The sequence below is a fragment of the Lampetra fluviatilis genome, chromosome 12 (genome assembly GCF_964198595.1).
Source record: "Lampetra fluviatilis chromosome 12, kcLamFluv1.1, whole genome shotgun sequence".
In the NCBI taxonomy this organism is placed as follows: domain Eukaryota; kingdom Metazoa; phylum Chordata; class Hyperoartia; order Petromyzontiformes; family Petromyzontidae; genus Lampetra; species Lampetra fluviatilis.
The window spans coordinates 6,303,089-6,330,670 of NC_136286.1; the positions used below are offsets into that span (position 1 = coordinate 6,303,089).

Below are 27,582 nucleotides of genomic sequence, written 5' to 3' on the forward strand. Positions count from 1 at the left end.
AACAATAATCAGTTAAGATCCGAAATGGTTTATTACGTCCTTCCAATGATTGCTGAGCCAGAATCCATCTTCTCGGTTGAAATTGTCTCTGTGTTTGTATATGTGGATCGCCTCATGAACGAATCTCTCATGGTAGCCAGATGGCTTGCAGAGAACCTCTGTCTTGGAGAAGTCAATGTCATGTGAGCCCACTGAATTGTAAGTGATCTACCACGGCTGAGGTGTTTGTCCTACCGTGTTTCAGGTCTGCTTTATGTTCACGGATGCGGTCCGAGACATGTCGTTTGGTTTCTCCAATGTAACTGCTACGACAGAGGCAACTTAGTTTGTAGACGCCAGGGTACTGTATGTCTGGAACCACGTCTTTTACAGACGGGACCAGATCACGGATTTATGTGCTGTGTTGAATCGGACCTGAATCTTGTGTTTAATCAGGATTTTGGAGATCTTTTTTGTGACCCCAGCAATGCAGGGTAAGGTGATGGTTTTGAAAGGCTCCTCAACAGGCAGTGTGAATCATGTTGCATAGGTAAATGTCCACAGTGCACCTCTCTTGTTCACATTGCTACAGTATCATGGGACCTCATTTTCCAGTACCAAAATATGAGAATAGGTTTTCCCCTTTTTTTGGCAACAAAACAGGTGTTAAGATGTTAAAACACCAAACTTAAACCTTTTACAAGGAATCATGTCTGCATTAACCACAATACTTGTGGTCAGAATGCAAACAAAAAACACTGATAATATATGCATTGTCTTTGAAACTGATTGGTCCACTCTAGAGACGGCTTTCTTTTGAGCCTTGTCTCAAAACAGTGTTAGACCAGAGGACGCCAAAAGGCGGCCAGCACAAATACAATGCACTATCTGAGTAATGAGAGCTCGGGGTGAGCAGCTACATCATGGGACCTCCTTTGCCAGTACTAAAATATGAGAATAGGTTTTCCCCTTTTTTCTGGCAACAAAACAGGTGTTAAGATGTTAAACACCAAACTGAAACCTTTTACAAGGAATCGTGTGGACCAATCAGTTTAAAAGACAATGCATATATTATCAGAGTATGTTTTTTGTTTGCATTCTGACCACAAGTATTGTGGTAAATGCAGACATGATTCCTTGTAAAATGTTTCAGTTTGGTGTTTTAACATCTTAACACGTTTGTTGCCAGAAAAAAGTGAAAAACCTATTCTCATTACTACAGTATTTACTATCTAGATTTGAAGTTTTTTACTATATTTTGCTGTGGGGGCAGTTTGTATGTATGTTGAACTTTTCTCGCACCGTACGTAACCAACCATTCTAATCAAAAGTGCAGGGAACAGCTCCAGTGGATTCTCAATATCGGAAGGGTGTTCCAGACGGCCACAGGAGCGCATGTGAAAGCGCTCAATGTGGTGACAGTCTTTGTTCGATGGCGAGCCATAAGACGCTGGGAGGATGACCGGAGTTCGCGTGATGGTTTATTCTCCTTGACGAGATCAGCAAGATATTGTGGTTTATTTGTGGCAAGCACTTTGTGTGTCATGAGTAAAACCTTATGTATTCGTTCGGCAACTGGAAGCCAATGCAGCTCGGCGAGCACTGGACGGACATGGTCGGATTTTGCAGTATCGGTCATGACACGTGCCAGAGTAGTTAGCATTACAAGCTGTTGGAACATGATCAAGTGCTGTGGGTTATAGCCACAATGGCCATTTGCTCCATTTGTTTATAAGTCTGTTTCCCCCCCCAGCAATTAATCCGATTGTGCTATTGACATGATGTCATGAGATGAAGTCCGTACGGAACTCTCACGAAACAGTGCATCACCCTCTGTTAGACAATGACCCATAGAAGTTGGTATCACATAACTACTGGGATCCCTTAAAGGGACCTCTTATCCACTCTACGGGAGCTGTACTTTTATCTGTGCCCTGCTATCTTTTTTAGCCAACTTAAAAAATCTAATTTAAAATGTGCTTGTTTTGTACAGTCATTGGTGGCTGTGCTGAGAACATTAAATCACTACATTTTTTAATCTGGGATCTCCTTGGATTGAACCCAGTATTTTGGTTATGTTGACAGTTCTGACCCCTGAACCACCCAGTCACCTCACTCTTAGCAGTAATTTATTATGATCTGTGATGAAAATGCTAAAATATGCTCAACAAACACGAGTAAATACAGTCCATCCGTAATCACTCACCCATTAAAAGGGAACATTAAAAAATACTGGTAAAACTGTACTTACACAAAAACACGTTCTGCAAATATTGGGCATTGAATTGTGATTTAAATGTATAGGATAAACATGGTTCTGTACGACTGAAATGTGATGCTTTCTGTGGAGTACCAAGACTAACATTTTATTCTTTTAAGCACTTCGTGAAAAGCTAAATCACAAATAGGCATGGACTAACGTGATGTACTGTGACAGCTCTCTTAATGCTTTCAGGCTGTTCGTGGAATAATGCATTATGGATGATTTAACCATTTTCTCTGTAGTCCTTTGCTTATCTCTCACTCTTTTTTTCCCCGACCTCAAAGCTTAAATATCGTACAAGCACATGCAAGTGTAATCCATTGTGATGCATGAATAGCCAATGCCTGGTTTAATTTATAAACCTTTGGCTAAAACCCCTTACCAATGTTAATAGGGAAAGGTTACCTCAATGGTATACTTTAAAAATTAAGGTAATATTTATTTAACTTCCTTAAATAATACGCCCCACACTAATCTAATCCCATATATGTTATTGACTTGTGTCCCGCTTAAGCAAGCGGGCTTACAGGTAAAAGGCGCCTTGTGGAGCAGCAGATTGGAAGAATGCATCACATCATCAGCGAGTGTCTAAAATTTGATGAACTTCCTTTACTTTGCAGCAGTCAACCGCCGCCCGACTAAACTCACGAGGAACTGCTGACCAGCCAGATTGGGTGGCACACACCTGGCGAGTGGCATGGAAATTGAATGAGACGAGCGCGTTATCTTTCAGTGCAGACCCAGCTGAGCGTGGTCGGCAAATACGAGATGGTTACATTTGCGTCACCTTTCCCTTTCTGTTTAAAAGAAACATTTCAAAACACAGTGCAGGCAGCATTATCAGAAACGGGCCATTAATTCTCAGCATGCCCAGTATTGTTCCCTTTGTGAGCCACCGTGAGACCTGTCCAGGACATTGCAAATTGTCACATTGTATGGCTTTGGTGGGTTTAGTTTAGTGAAAGTGAAAACGTAGCAGCCCTGTTGCTGGGGTGCTTTGTACAGAAAAGTTTGCAGGTGACTAAAGTTGCTCATGAATGGTTGGTAAATTACCTCAGTAAGATTTTCCATTGACTTAAATATGTATGAAAACGATCAGATAATTTCACAATTTCTGTGTTTACGGAACATCTGTTCAAAAAAAAAATCTATTAAGTTGCACTAAATATGGTAAATGTATTTCCAAAAGGAAATTTGACCTTTGTCCCCAAAGGTCAGTCTCAAATCGCCTCTGGCAATTTGATGATTAATTGCCATGATTCAGACCTGTGAAACAAGAATTCATTATTTTTGGTCTAATTCTTACCATCTATTTTTTTAAGTCACGCTCATACAGACTTGTTTGTTCCGAATGCCTAAATGTAAGTGTATTATCTGTATACATTTAGTAAAAAATAAAACATACCCGTATTCCCACACATGCCATGAGGTGCATGTATCGAAAGTCTTAAGACAATGAATACATGCATTGAAATACTATCTTATAAACAATAGATTTATATCCACTAATGATCCCAAAATCTCAGGTTGTTTTTGAAACGTACAGTATTGCATACTTAAGCTTCTTTGCGCATATTTATAGCCTCGTGGCAAATTAAAATTGTCAATGCATACATCATATGCATTGCTGCCCTCTGCTGGGTGTTGCTTTACATTTCGGGTGCAAGGCGGGACGATAACCTTACAATACCCTCATTGAAAATGAAGGTTGATGGATTGCATATTCATTTTACCACAAAAATAGTACCTATTATTGCCATGTGACTTATGAATGTAGAATTTGTTACGGCGCTCTTAAATATGTGCATGCTGATGACAAATACCAGTGCTACGTGTCTAAAGCCTTCTTGCCACTTGCTTCAACGGTCTCCGGGAGCATGGGGAACTTGGCAATTCAAAAGCATTGCAAATAGATCAAAGTGACAATGCTTATTTGTTTTAGATACAGGGCCATTCCATGTTGATACAAACAAAAGTATTTCTCAGAAAACAATGCTACGCAATGCAAGATCGGGTGGAAGGAAATGCGTGTCAACAACGGCACAGCAGATGAGTTGCAAGAGCCCTTGAATCAAGTAGGAAATGTTTTTCTTACCAACGTGACTTTTATTAACGCCACGAGAATACAGTTTTGTTACATTTTCAAATATTCAATACCTATTGTTTTCATGTCGTTTAACCAAATGTGTTTATTGAGAAAACCCATCGTTTAACATTAAAAAACAATATTCATTTCGTAGATGTGTTCAATCAAGTTTAATATATTCATGTATAGGATCAGGATATGCTGGTGTCTCCTTTGCTCGTCTCAACGCAGGCAGCTATCTTCTTCTGCATCTCGATATTAATGGTCGGTCGCTTGTTGGTGAAAGGCTGCCACATGCCTTGAATGCTGGGGTAGTCAGTGTGGAACGGTTTGCGGATCCGCACAATGTCCAGCCCTGACTGAGTGCTCATGAGCTTCACTTGCGATAGGATCTCCTCTGATGTCTTGCGTTCCACCGAAACATCTCGAACAGTGCCATTCACTGTAACAGAATGTCATTAAAACATGTGACGGGATTAAACAATGCTCCACTTGTATAATACAATACTCGTGTGTTTTTTGTTCAAAGATGTTCCACAAAGTAATTATACTCACAGTACTCTGCAATAACCCTTGGTTTGGAATCTTGTCTTGGTACAACGTAGATGACAGTCGCCTTGTTCTGCCTTGCAAAGTCAACCAAATGGTTTTCCACAAAATCCCTGCAGGTGAATACAACACAAACGATTTGTATCAAATTATTGACAGCCCAAGTACCTGTCCAACAAGAAGTTGAACACTGCTCTTATCCACAACAAGCAGTAGATAATAATAAGCATTTCCCACCACTTCCTGATTTATATTACCCACGTATATGCATTGATAACGTAAATAATTTAACTGGGATAAGAGTATTTTCTGATAATTATAGGAAGAGTGGCTACAATACGGATTAATCGGGAAAAAACATAATGCAGTCTTTATACTTTTTAACTCGTGTTCATAAGGCTCTTCAAGAGGGCACAGATGTTTCTCTGTACCCGGACGATTGAAGGATACTTTTAAGCCAATGTGACGCCTGGATATGTTATAATTCGATTGAAAAAAGTGTCGTCAATCCTTGTTACTGAATCACGAGACATGAGTGAATAACAGCCGAGGACAACCACAATCCCTCTGAGGTTTATACTCAATCGGATGGTAACAGCGACACCCGGCGTCCAATAACTCCATAGATTGTTTCATATCCAGAAAAATAAATGCTATTTCCAATGACGAATAACACAGCTAAAACCATTTACTTTTCTACCTGTGAACAAAAATCATTATAGCTCATCGGATTCCTCCAGTATTAATATTCTGATTCTGACAAACATCGGTTGAATACCGATCCTAGATCAATGTGGATACAGGACAAAGATATAAGCCACACTCTCCCTTCTCTCTCTCAACTTTGACCTGTACAGCAAGTCGTGAGTGCAACTCAAGTTCATTCTTGATTTGAAGCTTTCGTGACTGCAGGAATCCATACTCTTTGATTCTTTCGTAAAGTCACGTAAGTAGAAAATAAATAACGACGTTTCGGGCGCAACACAAGCGTCCATCATCAGTTCATCTCTGTGTTTCCAACGTTGTTTATGTAGAAACGTGTCCTGCTAAAGCGAAACATCTGCTGAACTTATGACCTTCTCGACATTCTGGTGGTGATATGATAGGTGTATGATAACCCGAAATATCTCGGTAGGTTCTAACCTATAACTATAAAAGGCTTGCTACTGAGCTAGTGTTTGTAGCAGAGGGCACGAACTGCATTCCTATGGTGGTGAAGTGATTGTGGTGATTTACGTTGATAGCTTTGGTGTTGATGCTGATTAGCGGCCCTGATTGGTTGTGGTCGGTGGTGGTGGTGGTGATATGTTGATGGCAATGATAGACAACGGGATTAATATTGATTGTATTACGCCAGCAGTATGGCACTAATGAGGGACAACGTTGTGAAGGCTTGGAGAGGCCTTCATCCAGCAGTGGAGTGAACATGTGTCGTGTGGACGCATGTCAAAAACCAGCACCTTGAATCTCCTAAACCCCTTCTCAAAACCTTCTTCGGTTCTTTCGGTAAAGTCACGTAGATAGAACAATAATAATACAAATAAAGTGAATAAAATTATAATTACATTTTTATTATTTTTAAAATAAAAATAAAATAATAATAATACAAATGCTTTTTTTTTATAATTTGATTCACTTTATTTGTATTATTATTTTTTGGTTCTTTCGGTATAGTCACGTAGATAAAAAAAAATGAAGTGAATACAAATAATAAAAATCTTTTTTTTTATCATTTTATTCACGTGGATAGAAAAATAATAATACAAATAAAGTGAAGAAAATGATTTAATAATTATTTTTTAAATAATAAAAATGCTTTTTTTAAATAATTGTATTCACTTTATTTGTATTATTTTTTTGGTTCTTTCGGTAAAGTCACGTAGATTGAAAAATAATACAAAATAAAGTGAATAGGAATAAAAAAAAATATTTTCATCATTTTATTCACGTAGATAGAAAAACAATAATACAAATAAAGTGAATAAAATGATAAATAATATTTTTATTCACTTTATTTGTATTTCTCTACCTACGTGACTTACCGAAAGAACCAACTAATAGAAACCCCTTCTCCTCTCTTACACCTCTCTTAACATCTCCTTCTCGCTCACCTCATGTCCCTGCTTGAGTGCGACTCCTTGCTGAGCACGATGGTGAGCCGCTGCAGCTGACACACGAATCGGCCTACGCCATTGTGCAGCACCGCCTGCAGGAAGCGGCTCGCGGTGCCGCGTCCCGTCATCGCAAACTTCTCCCCTACGCCTCTCGCGACGCAACAACGCAGAACCACAACCACACGCACAAGCGACGACGGTGGTGGTTGGGACGATGGTGGTGGTGACGGTGGTGGTGTGGCTGTGATGGGAAGCTCCGCTATTGGTGCTGTTGGCTACAACTCGCACGGAGCGACACGACCACCGCCGCAACGAGTCAAGGGCGGCCCGCACGTGTTGCCTGTGTGTTCTGTGTGTGTCCTGTGTGGAGCTGCGATCGGTGGGTGACGATGCGGGAGCGATGATCACACCGCGGCCATATTACTCGGGGGAACGTGGCCACGTGACGCACAGCTTTGTGACGTCATAAAGAAGCCCCTCCCCCCCCCCCAGCTGTTGTCGTGGCAAGGGGTTGCAGGGCGGGCTTCGTCACCCACGATGGCGATTCAGTCCGTCCCTCTTTTCTTTATTTCTTATTTTCTTCTTATTTTTTTGTTTTCTTTCGCGTGGCTGATGGAGGTGGACCTGCCAGTAGAGGGGGGGCGATGTTTGTGCCGAGTGTAATCAACGGTTGAGTAATTTGCGGGTAATGTTTCAGCATTTGCGACGTTTGGCCAGTAACAGTGCCAGCTAAGCTTGTTTTTAGCAACGGGAGGAACCCGGGCAAGACTGAGGAAACCCATGCAGAACAGGAGAGAGCATTCAAACTCCATACAGTGCACAATTTCAGCAGCTTTTAGTTCAACTCAAACACACGTTTACCAAATGTCAGTATGATGTCTCAAATCAACTTACGTAAACTTGACAATGCACATTTCTGCTCTTGTTACGTGAATTTCGCGAGAGGTACTGCGCAGTTTTTAGCCTTTTATTTCCTTTTCCTACGAAAGATGGCGGTGTTGACAACTCACGCCGCTTCGTCCCCCCCTACGCAAGATGGAGGTGTCGACTCACGCCACTTCGTTCTCCCCTACATAAGATGGCGGTGTTGACTCACGCTACTGTTCCCCCCCTACGCAAGATGGCGGTGTCGACTCACGCCACTTCGTTCCCCCCACCTACGCAAGATGGCGGTGTCGACTCACGCCACTTCGTTCCCCCCACCTACACAAGATGGCGATGTCAACACGCCTCTTCGTTCCAGCCATACGTAAGATGGCGGCCGTGACTTAATTGACGTCACGTCCTTTTATTTTTTGGCCGGAATTTAAAATTGCATCACGTGACGAGCGGACGAGTTCGGTTCTGAAATACCGCGTCATTGTCAATTGAGTTCCGCTTTTAAAGGGACGAAAGCACGTGTGTTGTTGCATTTTGCTTAAGGACCGTATTTGGCCACCTGACGTAAATTTCAGGACAACGAAGATTTCTATTTTACTTTTATTTACGGAAGCGGAGTTCATGCATTGCATTAATGTACGTACTTTTGTATTACATGCAAACACAAGTACGCAACGTCCAGCAACAAATTTGAAAGTTTATTTTTGTTGGACAATATTTACAAGTTACATTTGTTGCGGTTTTCTAAAGTATTGTATTTGTTTGTAGATTTAAAGTTAAATATTTGTTGGTCGTGACAATTACTGCAATTGCCACAAATTAAATGCTGCACTTGCATGTAATCGATGCCTTAAAATCAATAGGTAAATCTACAAATTCCTCTCGAAGTATGAGTGAATTAATTTGCCGTCGAGTTCTTACAATATATACCCTTTATATGCTGTACCGTATTACAACCGTACATTTTCACAGATCTCCTTCGTAAAGACCTCAAAGGACTAATCGACTCCTTTCCCTGTGCACTCCCGTCATATACGGTACAGAGTGTAGCCTTGCTTGGAAAAATGCAACCGCATAATACGAATGTCTGTTTTATTATATACAAATGTATTCGACACGAATGACGTAAAATGCACACGACAAAGCTTTGAAAAGACAGTAACAGAGACTAAAATTTACAGTTCAGCAATAATAGTTCATCAGGAAACTCGCTTTACCTTTAAAGAGTATCATCCACCAGTATGTAAAAGGTACATCACTTAACCAGATTAGGCTCAGCCTTTAGCGTTGTAGTTAATCCTTGATAAAAACAGGTAGCATACATTGCTGGCAAATAACCCTATTTACATCAAGTGTCCATTCTGTTCAAGGCAGCATTCACATCGACTTTAATGTTTTAATATTGAGACATAACACTGTGATGCTGATAATTGCGGCAGGTGGTTATAGAATGATTGTGTGCTTCGTCAAAACAGTAATTGACATTTTACACAATGGAAATAATGTAACCATTCTTTGGGTCTTCCGGTAAAGTGACGTAGATAGGTTCAAATTAATAAAAATAAAGAGGAAAGCAGCTTTCCCCCTCTTTTGCTCTTGATGACGATCGCTTGTGTTGTGATCGAAACATCGTAGTTTTTTTTATTTTATTTTTTATTAATTTGAACCTTTCTACGTGACTTTACCGAAAGACCCAAAGAATATGAATTCCTGCAGTCACGAAATCTTTAAGTCAAAATGTAACCATTGATAATGTTAATATAAATATTTCCAACGAGATTGCTACTGCAGGCTTCAAGATGTACGATTCGCCAAAAAAACACATTGAATGTCAAGTCCATTGAACTAAGTGCATTTTTTTTCTTGACAATCGTCAGTCTTCACGTACATTTGCACATTTCAAATTTGCACTTGTACACTCATCACATATATTTTATTACGCTCAAACCATGTGTATACTCAGCCCTAAAGGGGGATCTTGATTCGTGGCCAAATGTTAGCATTTACTTAACTAGGTCACATGTCAAGTCCAATTATCCAGGTTTTCAATACAATTTCGATTCATAAAGAGTAACTACAGCTGCATTTTAAGAAGCGGTACTAATAGCTAAGGGTTTCGCTCGATACGCGATTACGTCAATCCTTGAACGGAGCAAAATGAAACAATGTTTTTGTACAAAAACGGAATCTGGTAGACAGCTTTAATTATTTTTTTACAATGTACTGGTAAATTCTGCAGGCCATCTGCTAAGACGGCAATAACAAACAGGACAGTACCTGAACCAGCCAGAAAGTGTCTTTCGTAGTAATTAAGGTAACATTTTAAAGAGAAAAAGTGGTATATGCCCTCGAAAAATAGCTTCAATACACCACGTTAATAGCATTGCACTCATTCCATTAAGTTACTCGCAATGCGTTTGCGTATGATTAAGGATGGTTGGAAAAGACGCAGGCTTTTTGGCTACAAAAAAAACTTTCCATTTCATGTTCTCCATACATAATTTCCACTGGATTGTGTAAAGTGAAAAAAACCAATTTGCTATTTATTATGCAAGGTGCTGCGTTCCTTACTTTATTTTACAACGCTTGAGCATAAAGTGGAACCAAATACGATGTTGCAGTCGATCTATGGTACAAATAACACATGCCCATCAGGCTAGTACATATTTGCATTGTTTCATGTAAGCACGTTTTACATTAAGCGCATCATTTGACAAATCACACACACAGCATAACAAACCACTTAGACCAGATCTACCTCTAGCTTTGTTTCAAAGAACTGCTTATTTACTTGATGTATTGCAAGGTAATATCACCAAGCGAATACAGAGGCAAGCTTTGTGCAATGCTGCATCACAACATTATGTTCTGGTCCTATAGCAGAAAAGACACCATATGTATTGTATATTCAGTAACACTGATCATTAGTGTGGAGAACTATTGTATGCACTTACTTTCAAATAGCAGTTCAAAAAAGTCCATAGATTGTATAAAATGGGAATACAAGTGTGGCTAAATGTCTTTCCACATTTACAAACGTACGTATGCACTTATGTAGCCTGCATCGCCTTGACCTGCCACTAGCCAATGCCTAGGGAATAAACTGCAGATACTTTTTCAGTTGCCAGTTCTGCTCAGATTCCAGAGATGCAATACAGCAAGGAGAAGCAATATTACCCCACTCAGTTCCATTCATATTCGTATGTAGCCAAACTCCAAACACTGCAGCAATGATACAACATGCTTTCAAACTAGTTTTCAGAATGTAAATGGTCCCAATAAACACTGCCAAGTGCATTTAGTGTTAAAGAAATGTGAGGTCTTCTACACACAGTTCACATTAAATATTTCTGAAGCACAAATGGAGCCAACGACTGCCTCCTCAAGGGCTTCCACTTTTCTCTGAATCTCGTCTGTCCTTTTGAAGTGCAGAAAAAACCTGGAAAACAGGCAACACAACCTGTTAGAATGGATATCGGAACACTCATCAGGCATTCTTTTCATCATGACATTGTAAGAACTGGAGATTGAATGTTTGTGGCCCAAGGCATTACCTGACTCCACTTGCCATGCTTATTTTGCATGTTGATGGTGCCAATGGCAGCAAACAGTGGCTGGGCGGCAATGTTGTCTGGCAGGCGAGTCAGAAACTGAGCCCCCTGCAGGAAGTCTGTGCTGAGCAGCACATCCTGGTACAGACGGAGTATGCCCAGTGCTGTGCGGAAAAGAAACTCTTCCCCATCGCGGCAAAAAACATCCCAAACTCGACATGCCACGTCCAGAGGCAGGGCCTTGCTGTACAGCGTAAAAATCCTGCCAAAACAGAGCATGGACACCTGAGCCATATGCAATTGGCTTTGTTATGCTACAAATAGTGGAAATCAATAACGAAAAAAGGTACATAAATTGCATAATACAGTGATTGCCTAAAATGTCAATTTACAATTAACTTTGTTTTGTGTCATGGTGTTTTTTTCATTAAAACATAGCGGTGAAAATTTTGCTCGCAAACAATCATCTGTACTGAATTACATCCGCACATCGTATGGCAAATGTGGCTATATCCTACACTGATGAAAACATAAGCATAGTCCACACTGACTGCGGTCATAATGTCTCACTCACCATGAACCATGTGCTCGTTTCAATTATTCACTAGCAGCATATCAGATATTCAACAGGCTTCTAACTCCTGAAGGTGTCCACTGGCTCACCAACACTGGCACGAACACAAACGTTGCTGATCAACCCACCACAATGAAAGATTTATTTTTTACATACCAGTCAATCAAGTACAAGTCAGGTGTCAAGTTGCTGGTCTTGAAGTGGCTGAATAACCTTGGAAGGTTTTCTTCAAAGAAGAGCTCAAAGGCTTCAAAGTATTTAAGCATCTGTAAATGATTTAAGGTCAAAATTACTCATTAATCCATTGTCCAGCAACACATTGTCTCCGTATAAAATTAAAGTATTACAACATTTTTATATTCCGAGGATGTTTTATACAGTATATATATCAATGTTATTTTACTGTGGTACATGGCATCTACGAAAGTTCAAGTAATTACCAACTGTGCCGAAAGCAACTATTGTAAAAACAATGCAATACTGCATTGTCAGTGGTGCACAAGCACAAACTGCCAAAATTCACCACATTTAACAATGATACTGCCCTAGAGAGGAAATATAGATCATAGGTTTAATTTCAGCCAATGGCCATTTGTCAGAGAAGGATGTTGTTGCACGTAAATACATATCACTTTGCAACCTTAGAACTCCTGAAATCTAGACAGCTTAATAGAAAAACACTTTAGGTGGTGCATAAGAGACCAGTGCTTATGAACAAGCTTACACATTAGGAAATGTGTAATTGACTTGTGCTAGCTTGTGTCTGACTAACTAACCTGGATATGCCCCCAATCTCATCAGATCTCAGAATCGAATTAGGATTGTGCTTATATGGGCAAATGGCTGTAAATACTAGCTTAGTAAGAAGGGGGTGCAGTTTTAGTTGCACAAACCAGTGGGTGGTCGACACGGAAGAAGGCCATCTGGCAGGGCTTGTTGAGGAGGTTGGCGAAGGTGATGAATGCATCTGCCACGTCGAGGTTGAGCAACAGTACGGCTGCCAGGAACGACATGCCTTGCACCTGTTGGTACACGGGCAAATCCAATCACTACCCCGATGCCAAGGTAGGCTGCGCCCAACTGTTAAAACTCTCATTAGGTATAACAAATTGAAAAACATGTGGCCATTACTTATTTATCAACATGTAAAAGACAATATTAATTTGAGGAGTTTCTTGGATATAAAAATAATTTCCAAGTGATGGGGGTTATTTTCATGTCAAGTGAGGCAAATTTAAATTTCACATGTATTTGAAGGTGTATTTATATAGACGTACATAGCCAACATCTGGACGATAGCATGTGTAGGCCCCAAGCACGCTCTGCAGGATGTCATGGTAAGGTCCTCGCTGAAAACAACAAAGCAAACTTTTTAAAAAGGTTCACATAAAATTAATGGATATATAAAGCAAAGCACATACAAAAGTGTAAAGTTGAATATGATAAAAAAAAACACGAAATGAGATTGTCGTGACATTATTTCCCTTGGGAAAAATGTGTGCGATGTCACAAACCTTCTGGAAGATACACAGAGATGGGAAAGTTCTAGATATGTCCAGACTTATCAGCTCAAGGCTGCTTTCTCGGTCAGCCCCATTACACCCAACATCTGGGAAATGACAGCCAAGAGGTTGACAGGTGTTATTTCCATGGTTTATAATGACGATTATGCTTGAGGTTCACAGCTAATGGACATCAATGACAGTTGACACTAACCTCCATTCTCAGAGTCTGAACCAGAGTCGCTATAGCTCCTCCACTTCTCTTTTGCCCGAGACAGAAAGATTTCGTACAATTCTGAAACAAAAATGTAAAAGCAGCATGTATTGTTAGACTCTTATTGTAAACACATTCAATACAAATTCATAACCAAATTACACCATATTCCACACTCTACAGATGCATTGGTATTTGTAATTAATTTTTAAAATGATGGACGGTAGAAGCAGCTTACCAGGTGTGATGTTGAGCTCATTGCCAATAGCCAAACTCCAAATTTTCCCCCGGATACTGGGAGGGATGCCTTGCCACCATAAATCCCGCACTTTTCTCGAATTACACCTGTTTTCATAATGTATCACAAGGGTAAATATTAAATAGAAATAACGGTGCTGAAAGTAAACTTATGAAACAACAAATCAAAAGCTTAATTTACTTAGGTTGCATATTAATACTTTCCAACAACGTTGCAATCAACAACGTTGCAAGTCAAAGATAATTAATGTGTTGCATACATTTGTCTAGTTCAAACAGTTGGGATTGTCTCACAATGTTAGTATGTTCTTTCGCACCATACATAGCCAACCGTGCTATTTAGGAGGCGTGGGAGGAAACCAAAGTAATCCATAGAGAATAAAAACTAAATGCTTGAGTAGCATTAACTGCACCCGAGTGGCTGTACTCACGTTTGTTCCCAGTTTGGCAGAATCTCAGTGTTCCACACAGCCAGGGTACTGATGATCGAGTCTTCCTTTTTACAGCGCTCCTGCATCAGTTGCTTCTGCCGCTGTGCCTCTCGTGCTTCTATAAACAAACAACCACTTGAGGGGTAAGGCTGGGAAAATGTTTGAGGTTTTATTTTTGACAAAAGTCCTATTCACTTGTGTATTGTCACTTTTAAAACGGTGTACCTCTTACGATCATAATCTGCTATAGGTTGTTCTCAGTACCAATACAGATTCACAATTACATCATTGTCATGTGTTTAGAGGATGGTTCATATTATGAAGATGATAATTATTATTACCTCGCTTTTTAGCCTGGGAAACCATCTCAGCGTAAAGTTCCTGGTGTCTCTGCATCTCTTCGACAGGCTTAGCAGGTAGGTGCCTTCACAGCCACACGCAAACGGATTATGCAACGTACGTAGAATACAAAATCTACCGCCCGCTTTAGGCTTGAAATGGTGATGAGGATTTGAACATGAAGTCACAATGTCTGTGGTTTCTCAATTTACAAAAAAGTGCCACAGATGTGATTTCTGTTAGCCCAGCTCATATAGTGGTTTTAACCATAAAGTGTGAAAATGCCACTTACGCTGGCCGCTGCTCCAGAATGAGGGCTGTGGTGGAAAGGGGTTCAAAGTCCAGGTCCTTTCTTGATGGTGTCTGGCCAGTGGCCGCCTTCTCGCTTTTCGCTATCCTAGCTTCGTATTCCTACAGCACATGTGGAGAACCCGTTAAAAAGGATGACGAAACAACAAATCTAGCTTGCACTCTGGTGAAGCAGTTGAAGATGATAAATGAACACTGCTCACCTCGGTAAGATGCACATGTTTATTTTACGAAATAACTTAAAAACTTGGCGATATATATTTTAAACACTCTTAACAAATTATTTCTTGTTCTCGCACGTGCACAACTTGAGAGAATGCGTCTCAAAACAAGTTCATTGTTTACAACAAAGGCATTGCTGCCACCCAACCTGTCATGTGACCCTGGGCATAAATCATGCATGTCAGATGTATTGGTGAGGCCCGAGGTTCTCATAATTTTTTCCACGGTAGAAGCGGTCCGCTTGTAAAACAAGCGCAGTGGAAAACTGAACGTCCCGAACAATGAGCATTCACCCTAAAAATTTGACTTGGTGCCAAAGGCTTAAATGAACGTTCATAAGATTTCCATTCCTCAGTCGCCATATAGTCACTACATAATAAGCCTCCTTTTCCCCCCTTCCTGTTGGCACACCATCACATGTGCTCTGTGGCAATAACAGGAAACTGAGTCAAACTATTGGATAAACCGAATACTCCAAAGCTTGCCACAAGCACTTCACAGAATGGTTCAGTATTTAACTTTAAACAAATGCTGGAAAAGGTGTGTGTTTTTTTAAAATTCCAAGTCTTGAAATAGATTTTGATTTAAAGCTTTCGTGACTGCAGGGATTCATATTCTTGGTTCTTTCGGTAAAGTCACGTAGAAGGGAAACAATAAAATAGTTAAAATATATTGTTTTAGTACAATAAATCAGGAAATGAAGGTACCGGTAAAATAATTTAAATAATTAAGACTTTCATCTGCTTTAACCAAAATATCATTCAACTTATACTGCACACTAGCAAGAGCAACAGCAAAAGTTGGAGGCATATAATGGAAGTTATTTTAAGAAACATGCATTTTTATTGCTGAAAGATAAATCAAATGCTACAGAATAAAATACTATATGGCAGGTGGGCATATGACAAATTCCAGCTACATGTAAATGGTTAGTAGGAGTAAAATATATATACATGAAGACGTATTTTTACATTTGTGCAAAATGGAACTTTAAGAATGCACAGTATGTGGGAATGCTTGCACTTGCAAGCTGCACAGCTGTCTGCTGACGATCAGCAGGAATAAGAGAACAGTACTTCCCAGTCGATGCGTCACAACGCAACAAAGAATACAATACCAGGAAGCAAAGCGTTTAATATAGTTCTGCAAAATAATGTTTTTATCACTGTTATACATTCCTTCCTTTATGTAAAGTGTACATATTAAACATGTTATTTTTAACAATAGTTTTCTCGTGCAAAAGAAGTTCAACATGCGTAAAGTTTTCAAACTAACATTAAAAGTTAATGCATTAGCTTTACGTCTGCCTGTAGTCAGAGGTAAAATGACTGTAAACATGATCAAATATAAACATGTGTTGCTATTAGAGACTTAATAGAAAACTGGCCAAATGTATCAGACATGCCCAAAACTTGGCGATAACCAACGCTAAGCAAATTATCCTTGGCGCCCAAGCCAATGACGTCAGTTCACTATGCGGCTCGAAACCTATGGTCATTACCGCGAATCAGAGGTCGCAATCGGGTACCCGATACCCGTACCCTACCCGATACCCGGCTACCCGTACCCGGCCGGGTACGGGTACCCGTTTGCGACCCTGGTGCGGCCGGGTACGGGTAGGCCGTGAGTCACTGGTGAGTCACCGTTTGTCACTCATTTCCCAACGTCTTGTCTCTTCTCACAATTCAAGTTCCTAGAATCAACCCACCCACGCCTGCAACATGGCTTCATCCCAGAGGTCGCAATCGGGTACCCGTACCCGTACCCTACCCGATACCCGGCCGGGTACGGGTAGCCGGGTATCGGGTAGGGTACGGGTAACCGTTTGCGACCCTGGTGCGGCCGGGTACGGGTAAGGAATCAAAAACCGTTTGCGACCTCTGTCGCGAATGAAATAATTGTGTGGACAAAACGCATATTGGAAAACATTTCAGAATCCATGCACATTCAGGACTTATGTTGTACCTGTTGAATTTTCTTAGGGTCTTTCTGTGGACTTTCTTTTGGTGGGACCCTTCCAAACAGCTTCCAGCCAGGTGGACTTGGAACACTCACTCTGCAGTCCTTGTTCCTCCACGTCAGTATGTTTCTGCAAGCAGCGGATGGTCACGAATAAACATTTAAATCACTTTTCTGTAAGTTCTCAATATAACCCAACTGCTATACTCAAAACCAGTATTAACGTCTAAAACAATGGATCTAATTTAGTTGACAAATATACTGCTTAATTGCAACTTTAAAACACAATTCTGTTTCGTTTAAAAGAACCCATACTCTTACACTAAACTAACAATAAATGCGACTTATTCCACAAGTGATACGTGCTTACTTTGTTTATTCATGCATTGTGTAGAAATCTCAGCAAAACGTAAACGGTTTACTTTTGCAAGACCAACTCTGTTACAGAGGACTGTGCCCCAGCTCAGAAATGCATCCCACGCACTGTAGATTGTCTAATGACCAGGTAATAATCTGTGGGAGGCCCTGGTACACTTTGTTCCCAGTGAATTCTTACACTTGATACAATAGTAAATTCCCATAAGATGTGTTATCACCGTGGTGACAATTTTTTTTAAAGGAGTTAACTGTTGTCTTGTATAAATGTGGGACATTTCAGCTGTTCACGTACCACTGTTTTTATTTAAAACGCCGGCTTCAAGGCAAATATGCTAAGTGCAGTATGTCGTAACACATTTAAAGGGACACCATAGGCTTCACTTAACAAAATGGTACATTCTACAACATCTGTATGCCCGAGTCCCAACGATAAACTTGAAGAGACTGAAATGAGCAAATATGTTTGAATTTGACAGTGACCGTTTTATTTGCATGCAGTTTTTACAACACATTATCTTCTTACAGACACAAGAGTCCACGGCTGTATAAACATGTCACACAATAGTGGAGTGAAGCAATGTTTGCAACCATTTTTAAAAGGGAAGCTAATAAATTGCAGGAACCAGATTAACCTGATTCCTAAAAACACATTTAAATGTGTTTTCCCATTTATGAAAACTAAAACGTCAATGAAGACAGAGCAACATTCAATGATAATTGGTTTCAAGTCGAAGATGCCTTATTAACTAGTGAGAAACCCTTGAAATGAATTATTCCATTTACAAAGCAGATCTGGATTCCACCAGTTATATTAGGACAGTAATCACGTGTATTATGGTTTACTTGACTTATGCCTCAACAATAACATCCCTTTGAAAATACGGTATTCATTAAAAAAATTGAAAGCAAAGTTATGGGACTGCATTTTAAAATGCCGACAGTTAAAAACAAGACACGTTCCTGTAATCAATTACGTATGAGTAATAAATACAATTTAAATGTACTGTTAGTGTAATGAACAAATACATTGTATTAATCCATACTGAGATTTCAACACATTAATAAGACACGTTAACAAACGTTAATTCACACAATACTTATTCTCGAAATTAACTTACCCTTCATAAATGAGAAGTGAAGAAGACAGAGCCATGCCACATGCTTAGAACACACAGCACTGCGGCCTACGACGCACAAAAAAATCTCCGAGGCCAGACTTGGAACTTTGAAACATGGTAGCTGACTCACTGGCACAAGCAAACAGCCAAACCCTAGCAAAGTATGCCGGCTCCCTGAGAACGTTACTGTGGAATGGCGAAAGATTTACGTTGCCTATTTCTGTACATATTTAATAACTTGAATACACAAGAGTAAATATGTTACAGTACTGTATCGTCATACTCCAGCATCCAGGGGTGGAGGAGCAGAGTGGGAGGATGAAGACTCACAAAGGGTTGTTTCCTGGTCTGGTGAGTTAGCCAATCGCTCTCAAAACCAGGAAGCTGTGAACCACCCCATTTGCTTTGTAAACCCGAATAGCCTGCCAAACAAGTATGTGTCTTTTAAAAAGACGTTTGTCATGAAAATTGTGACCAAAAGTAACCAGATTTAAGCAGGTTTTTGAAATTCTTCATGCTCACCCACATTTCTCAAGGTCTGGGGTTAAAATAGAAACGGGGCCTTTGTAAGAAAAACGAGAGCTAAAAAAACACACCAACTCTACTTTATTATTAGATTACTGTACATTGTATAGTATTGTAATAGCGGGGCCATTCAAATTGTAACAGCCTGACTGGCAATATATGCAAGTCATATTTTTATATCCAGGAGGTATCAAATTAAAACGCTTCAAAGTTATATATTGTCCAACTTACTTCAATTAAGCCAGTTTTCCAGGGGGGGGGGGGGGGGATAATGTTCTGACACCTGTGCTTAATTGAGCAATGCGGCAACTTTGTTCAGATAACCTGATGTGCTCTGCACCAAATGTATGGTACAGTACAATTAAAGTTACATAAACACAGTACATTATCAGCTTAAGAGGTTTTTGAGAAATTCCACATTTTTCTGGGATTTAATTCAAGGTTTTGTTCAAATAACTTATCATTTTCCTCCCAAAAGAAACACTTAAGTCGACAGTGTTTTGAATGGGGCTGTTTATTTCCCACATATCAAGTTTCGTTCAGAAACAGTTTAGCATTGCTCGGAATGTCCGTTTTTGCACTTATGAACAACTTTTAACCCAATGACAAATCCTAGAGCAGCTGGAAAACAGCCGGCGTGTCTATTTGTCCATTATTTAAACGTCTTGGGCTCAGCTTAGACATGTCTTTTAATACATACTGTATATGCATAGATCTTTGGACAATGTTTCTGTACGAGAAACTTCCAAATGGCAACATTACTTCAAGCCGTGTGTAGCCTCAGTTATTCTACGCATTCAGTTTCATTGATGGATCGCCCCTTTTTTAATCATCTTTTTGATTGATTGAAATTGGTTTATAATGAATGCAGTGTATTTCCATATACATCCCTTGGATACACACATCCTCAGTATTTTTAAAGCAATATTTGGTGTTATTGCCTACAACAAGTTGTGTTCCTGATCCCTGCTATCTGTATTATCAAACATTTTAAACATCTCTGCTATGATGTTTACAGGCAGCAATGGCCTCCAAAATATTAATTGGTTTACCCCATCACTGATTTTTCATTTATGGTTATGAAAGAGCCTGGTAAAAAAGAATACTTGATTAATGACATATTTGAAGATGGTATTTAATTTCCAAGTCTTTCTATACTTTTTCCAGAAGTCTCGATGCATTATTCAAACACAATGTAATCAAACCGACAGGAAAGTAATTACTTAATTTGTTGTTTGTACAATATAGTGACTGATTTTTCACCTTTAAGAGTATTATCCAATATCAGGGAATCCATGAAACAAAATAAAAATATGCACCACTGCCAGGTCAAGTGAATGTAGTAGCAGCAGCCTTCAATACAATTAATTATTCCCATTGCATGCTGCTTCCATACCTGTCAACCCATGTGGTTTACCCGTATTCTTGTACAGGGAAATTGAGTTCGGGTCCATATGGCATACAGCAGTTTCAATACGGGCATTTTTTGTCTATTTACGTTTCTCCCTTGTGATGGGGCTTTGTAGGACGAACGTTGAGATTTATAAAGGCACGGGGTGACCAATAAGGTCAGAATTAGTCTGTAATATGGTAGGCACTGATAAGGGGTTGGCAGATATGTGCTTCTGTTCATCTCGTCTGTATGTTATGGAGGTGTTGTAGTATTATGGCTCCACAGTCACTGAATGGTCTATTAATACTATGTCGTGGGATTTCCCAGACCTGGCTTTTTTACGCATTTACATCCTGTAGGTCACTAATTGAATTCCCTTGCGAATTGCTAATGTATACGTATGCCTACGATGTACTGCTATGCTTAAGCTTTAAATAAATGTTGAGATTTCGTGCGGGCTCAAACTGTGTTTTAATTAAGTCTGAGAGGATTACATGATAACAACTTTTGCTGATAAGCAACACAAAAGCACCGTTGCAATTGGATTTCTTTTCACCGTTTTTAAACATGGAATTTCCACTATTTCCATTATGGACAAAACAACATTGGAGCTGCACTGGACACGAAGCTATTTATTTTACTGTTAAAATATAATTTAGATCCAATGCGTAATGAAGGCCTTCCCTCACCATGCTGGCCTGTGTCAATTTGTGAAGGGGAGAGACAGGACTGGTAAAGCATTCACTTCATCACCGGTGTTGGCTGTAGCTTTGCCACCACTTCAACTGTTACTCTATACAGAATTAGGTTAGTCTACTGTACTGTATATGCACTTCAGTATGTTGACGCTAACACCTTTCCATATTTGAGACCAATATCGACAGTTTCCATCTGATTTCTCCATTTGCTTGCTCATCTGCTTAGGCCAGATTGACCACACCGGTTGACTATGTCAACTTTTACAAGGTATGGCTGCTGTAAGCTGAACACACGGCATATGTATAATGTGCTTTCGTTACTTTTCAGTAGTACATTAAATCAATTTTCCAAGAAGTGCAGTGTTCGACACTTGTCATTTTTTCCGATCTCAAAACAAACATGTCCCTTTCAAGGAATAGAGCTCAGCTCATAAAAAAGTGTTTCTAAGTGTAACTGATGTTCTTCCTTAACCGTGTCAAATATTCTGAGTGCTTTTAAACTAAGGGCATATTGGTAATATGTAGACATACATAATTTTGCCAATCCACTGCTGGATGTGGGCATCCCCAAGACATGCGGACTGTGGGAGTCATTTCGATTATACTTGACCATGCCGCTCAGTGTGATTTGGTAAAGATGGAGACCCCAGATGAAGAAGCATTGAATCACAGTCCAATGGATTTGGCTGCACTGCTCTCTGACAACATAGCCCCCCGCGGCAACCTACAACAACCTACAAACATTATTTCACGCATGATCGTTGCCCATCCCAGCAATACACAGGCATATTCCAGGCTTAAACCCGCTTAGCTTCCAAGATATGATGAGATTGGGCACGCACACTGTGATTTGGTCAGACATTGAGAATTTATCTAGAATTAAATCACATCCGCAGGTGTACCATTTTCCACTTCCTGCGCATGTGTATTTGATTGAAACATATCTATGGAAATACTATATAAAACATATATGTACTTCACTTAACTAAAGCGTATACGCAGTAAATGTATAAGAACTTTTTGTAATTTGTGAATGGCTCTTCATAAAGCTTGATTTCATTAATACTGTACACATGAATGAAGCGTGGTTTAAAAATAAAATCACGTGCAAAATTATTATATATTTTTCTAAATGCTATGATTTATCAATGCAGTGCACACAACTTTATAGGAAACGATTCCTGTACTTCAGTTATGCTGAAACCAACTTGTTTACAACGGCAAATGGCCGCATTCCAGCTCTTGGTAATTTGCTGCCAAGATCCAAGGAGGGCCAAAACATTCTTCTTGGCATGTGGTTTAAATCAGACATGTTTTTCCTCTTGGATTCAATAAGCTGGTTCCCTTCTGCATACTGTAAAATAAGGTTCTGCGAATCAAACGTTAAAAAGTAAAATTGTTTTCCATGGTTAATTATCACCAATATGAGACTGTATATGGCCATTTAAATAAAACAAATACTGTATGGGCATAGTTATAGGTGTTCCACGGCATAACTATATCCACGCATGAGACGACTGTAGATGCTGTCTTTAAATTAAATACACACGCTACATTGAAGCAATGCGATCTTACTAGACATCCTATTGTTTGCAGGCACAGGTGCATCAAACGATCAATACTTTTGAAGTATTCGTGTTAATATTCTTTGGTTCTTTCGGTAAAGTCTCGTAGATAGAAAAATAATAAAGTAAGTAAAAAGAATAAAATAATAAACAAAAAAAACACTAATGTAGACTGCAGCCTGGTTCTTAATCGAAGTGTACTGGCAGTCTATAATGTAGACTGTAGCCTGGTTATTACATTAAGAACCAGGATAGTATCTATTAGTGGGTTTTTAGTTGATTTTTATTTTATTTTTATTCACTTAATTTTTTGTGATTATTTTTCTATCTACTTGACTTTACCAAAAGAACCAAAGAATATGAATTCACGAAAGTTTGAGGTAAAAATGTATTCGTGTTAATGTATTATTTCCAAGCCAGCACCCAGCCAATGTGGTCATGACAGCATTATTCACAGCTCATTTGGTTATTGGGTGTACTGTTCTGGTCTTCTGGCTATACTGTATCTTACAGACGATGTAATGGGATATTTGGCACGCCACCAAGGCTTTTAAAGTGCAGTGCCATGGTAAAAAAAACCCATGTTGTCATACCTGTAGCCCAAGGTGTACACATTTTCAGCTCAGCACGCCAACGACCCATTGTGAATGGTACATCTCCATTTTATAGTAACATGTTGCAAATTATATCAATGTAATGTCACGCGTTTACCATCATACTACAATAAGAATCATAGTTAGTGGCTTTATGCGAATCGTCACAATTATATTGGTTTGCAGTAAAGAATATTGTCTAATGGGTTTCATTTTTTGTACACCTATAAATGCCACGTCAAATTATTGACATTGCATTACTTTTACTGAAAACGCTCTCCCTCCCAACCTACCCCAGGTGAAGTCCTTGCTGAGCTCCGGGTTACATGTCGACGGCGTTGCCTCTTTATGAAAAACAAAATGCACTGGCGTGCGTGCAATAGGACAACCCACCTCGTAATGTACGTGGCCAGCCCGATGCGTTTCGGCTTTTCATCTTCGCACAGCTCATCCTGATGGCACTTGGGGTCATCTTGAAGGTCGGGGTCGTCATCGCGATGTGGAGCATCCGATGCCTCGCTGCTTGTGCGTTCTTTGTCCGCAGCACTCTGACACTGCTGCCGATTCTGCTCGTCAGAACCTGCCACAGCTCCGGCTGAGCCTCCCACACCTGCCGACAGATCCGAGCTGAGGCTGGAGAGACTGGAGCGAGACACCGTGTCCGCCTCGTCCATCTCCAACTCGCCCTGGGCCATGTGGCCCACGGGGCCAGACCCTGGCTCGTAGGCGCCGCGGGGGAACGTGGCCGACTTACGGGCCCGCTCGCCTGTCCTCAGGGCGGCCGAGGCCGACAGTCCTGGCGGAAGACTCCGGCTGCTCTTCTTGCTGGGCAGCCTATCCGCCGAGGGGCCTGGCTCACAACCACCACCAACACCACCACCACCACAACAGCCACCACCACCAGCACAACAGCCAACACCACCAGCGGCACCACTACCAGCGCCGCCGCAGGCACCGTTCATGGAGAACGCCGCCTGCAAGCCATCGGCCATCATCATGGCCATGACCATTCTCTCCACGTCCCTGCCGTTGGCGTGAGATCCCTCCATGTGCGTCACTCCAGAGTCCTCCGACACGAAGCTCTCGCTGTCCTTGTGGGTGCCACTCACCCTGGCCGATCCAACTTCATCCTGCTGATCTTCCTCATCATCATCCTCCTCCTCCTCGTCGTCATCATCCTCATCCTCCTCGTCCCCCTCCTCTCCGCTCTTCACCAAGGCGCACGCAGACCCATTCATGAGGTCCAATCCGGCCGGGCAGGTGGTCCCGACTGCCGGCGGACACACGTCCACGTCTTTCATCCCGACCCCAACCCCAAAGCTCGAGCAGTCTTGCACATCCATTGCTCGGATAGGGCAGTCAGGGCAGTGCAGCCGGGCAGGGCGAGGCAGGCAGAGATGGCAGGGCCCGGGGTCCCGCGCCGAGATGCCCTCCCCAATGCATGGCTTACGAGGCCGTGCCTAGAATGCAATGCCTCGTATTCAATGTCCTTCCTTCCTGTGTGTCTATGGTGCAGTGTACACTGTGTGTGGTGTATACTTGAGTAAAATAGAATACTGCGAGGCGCTCCCCGATCATCCGAAAGCGATGACGTCGTTCATTGTGCCATTTATCGCACACGTGTGACCATTACAGCATCACTTTGTACTTATTGTAATGATTAACCAGAGGCAATTATGCTGTTAATAGGACACCGCGTGCAATCGGTGCAGCAAGTAGCAATGGTATTAACAATTGCGATGGTTGCTGTAGTAAGTAGCACTCTATTGATATCCACAGAAACGGGCACTGGGCTATGGATGATATATTGAGCCACCAAGCAAAACGCCACGAGAAAGAACAAGAATGGTTACACGACACTGAAAAAAAAAATTGGTAATTATAATGTTAAATATGTTAATTAATCCGCACTGCACGAGGGGGTGTGTTGGAGGGGGTGACAACGACAAACGCGACCCCGTCGCCCACCCCAATAGCCAGACACCGTACTCACTATTCTCTTATTATAGCGGCTCCGAGCGGTCTCTCTCCCTCTCTGTGTGTGTCTCGGCGTGCACGAATGCGAAAATAAACAAAGGGTGGCAAGAAGGAGGAGAGCCGCGAGTCACTGGGCGGCGAGACGCACCGCCGCCTCCGCCGCACTCAGCTGCGCGCACCGCCGAGAAGCCATTTTGAGTCGCGGGCCCGTACGCGCTACCAATTACAATCGCCTCGCTTATACGCGCTACCGATTACAATTGTCTCGCCTCTGATGTGCGTTATCAATTACAATCGCCTCGCTTATACGCGCTACCGATTACAATCGTCTGGCCTCTGATGCGCGTTACCAATTACAATCGCCTCGCTTATGCGCGCTACCGATTACAATCGCCATCCCACTGCGAGAGGGGGGGGCGAGAGGGGCACGTGGGCCGGTCGCCTGGCGGGGGTGGTGAGTGGAGGGGGGGGTAGAGAGGGCGGAGGGGAGGGGTGGTGAGTGGGGGGTAGAGGGGGCGGAGGGGGCGGAGGGGTGGTGAGTGGAGGGGGGGTAGAGAGGGCGGAGGGGAGGGGTGGTGAGTGGGGGGTAGAGGGGGCGGAGGGGGCGGAGGGGTGGTGAGTGGAGGGGGGGTAGAGAGGGCGGAGGGGAGGGGTGGTGAGTGGGGGGTAGAGGGGGCGGAGGGGGCGGAGGGGTGGTGAGTGGAGGGGGGGTAGAGAGGGCGGAGGGGAGGGGTGGTGAGTGGGGGGTAGAGGGGGCGGAGGGGGCGGAGGGGTGGTGAGTGGAGGGGGGGTAGAGAGGGCGGAGGGGAGGGGTGGTGAGTGGGGGGTAGAGGGGGCGGAGGGGGCGGAGGGGTGGTGAGTGGAGGGGGGGTAGAGAGGGCGGAGGGGAGGGGTGGTGAGTGGGGGGTAGAGGGGGCGGAGGGGGCGGAGGGGTGGTGAGTGGAGGGGGGGTAGAGAGGGCGGAGGGGAGGGGTGGTGAGTGGGGGGTAGAGGGGGCGGAGGGGGCGGAGGGGTGGTGAGTGGAGGGGGGGTAGAGAGGGCGGAGGGGAGGGGTGGTGAGTGGGGGGTAGAGGGGGCGGAGGGGAGGGGTGGTGAGTGGGGGGGTAGAGAGGGCGGAGGGGGTGGGGTGGTGAGTGGGGGGTAGAGGGGTGGGGTGGTGAGTGGAGGGGGGGGGTAGAGGGGGCGGAGGGGTGGGGTGGTGAGTGGAGGGGGGGTAGAGGGGTGGGGTGGTGAGTGGGGGGGTGGTGAGTGGAGGGGGGGTAGAGGGGGCGGAGGGGTAGGGTGGTGAGTGGAGGGGAGGGTAGAGGGGGGGGAGTGGGGTGGTGAGTGGAGGGGGTGGGGTGGTGAGTTGAGGATAGAGGGGGGGGAGGGGTGGGGTGGTGAGTGGAGGGGGTGGTGAGTGGAGGGGGGGGGTAGAGGGGGCGGAGGGGTGGTGAGTGGACGGGAGGGTAGAGGGGGGGGTGGGTGGTGAGTGGAGGGGGGGGTAGAGGGGGCGAAGGGGTGGTGAGTGGAGGGGGGGTAGACGGAGGGGGGGGTGGTGAGTGGAGGGGGTGGGGTGGTGAGTGGGGGGTAGAGGGGGCGGAGGGGTGGGGTGGTGAGTGGAGGGGGGGGTAGAGGGGTGGGGTGGTGAGTGGGAGGGTAGAGGGGTGGGGTGGTGAGTGGGGGGGGTGGTGAGTGGAGGGGGAGGGGTGGGGTGGTGAGTGGGGGGGGGGTGGAGGGGGGAGGTAGAGGGGTGGGGTGGTGAGTGGAGGGGGGGGTAGAGGGGGCGGAGGGGTGGGGTGGTGAGTGGAGGGGGGGGGGTAGAGGGGGCGAAGGGGTGGGGTGGTGAGTGGAGGGGGGGTAGAGGGGGGGGGGTGGTGAGTTGGGGGTAGAGGAGGCGGAGGGGTGGTGAGTGGAGGGGGGGGGTAGAGGGGTGGGGTGGTGAGTGGGGGGGGGTAGAGGGGTGGGGTGGTGAGTGGGGGGGGTGAGTGGAGGGGGGGGGTAGAGGGGGCGGAGGGGTGGGGTGGTGAGTGGAGGGGGGGGTAGAGGGGGGGAAGGGGTGGGGTGGTGAGTGGAGGGGGGGTGGTGAGTGGAGGGGGTGGGGTGGTGAGTGGAGGGGGGGGTAGA

General features: G+C 43.0%; 2 protein-coding genes across 5 annotated transcripts; both read right to left on the minus strand.

The window, feature by feature from the left end:
- Positions 1-4,342: 4,342 nt before the first annotated feature.
- Positions 4,343-7,507, minus strand: MRPL43 (mitochondrial ribosomal protein L43). Its single transcript, XM_078861198.1, has 3 exons — positions 6,989-7,507; positions 4,884-4,990; positions 4,343-4,770 (listed from the first exon to the last, which is right to left on the minus strand). The coding sequence occupies exons 1-3, from the start codon at positions 7,117-7,119 to the stop codon at positions 4,520-4,522; spliced, it is 489 nt and encodes a 162-aa protein (XP_078717324.1). The 5' UTR covers positions 7,120-7,507; the 3' UTR covers positions 4,343-4,519.
- Positions 7,508-8,945: 1,438 nt separating this feature from the next.
- On the minus strand, positions 8,946-25,695 carry LOC144935093 (TBC1 domain family member 14-like). 4 transcript variants are annotated; one of them, XM_078861466.1, is made up of 14 exons: positions 25,493-25,695; positions 23,893-24,769; positions 17,236-17,359; positions 15,032-15,150; positions 14,742-14,824; positions 14,401-14,518; positions 13,950-14,056; positions 13,712-13,792; positions 13,510-13,604; positions 13,273-13,344; positions 12,889-13,017; positions 12,152-12,261; positions 11,425-11,683; positions 8,946-11,309 (listed from the first exon to the last, which is right to left on the minus strand). In XM_078861466.1, exons 2-14 carry the CDS (start codon positions 24,735-24,737, stop codon positions 11,253-11,255), a joined length of 2,199 nt encoding a protein of 732 aa, XP_078717592.1. In that variant the 5' UTR covers positions 24,738-24,769; positions 25,493-25,695; the 3' UTR covers positions 8,946-11,252. The 4 variants fall into 4 exon arrangements, with proteins under 4 accessions (XP_078717592.1, XP_078717591.1, XP_078717593.1 ...); XM_078861465.1 differs by having other exon boundaries at positions 23,893-24,959; XM_078861467.1 differs by lacking the exon at positions 25,493-25,695 and having other exon boundaries at positions 24,609-24,667.
- Positions 25,696-27,582: the final 1,887 nt, after the last annotated feature.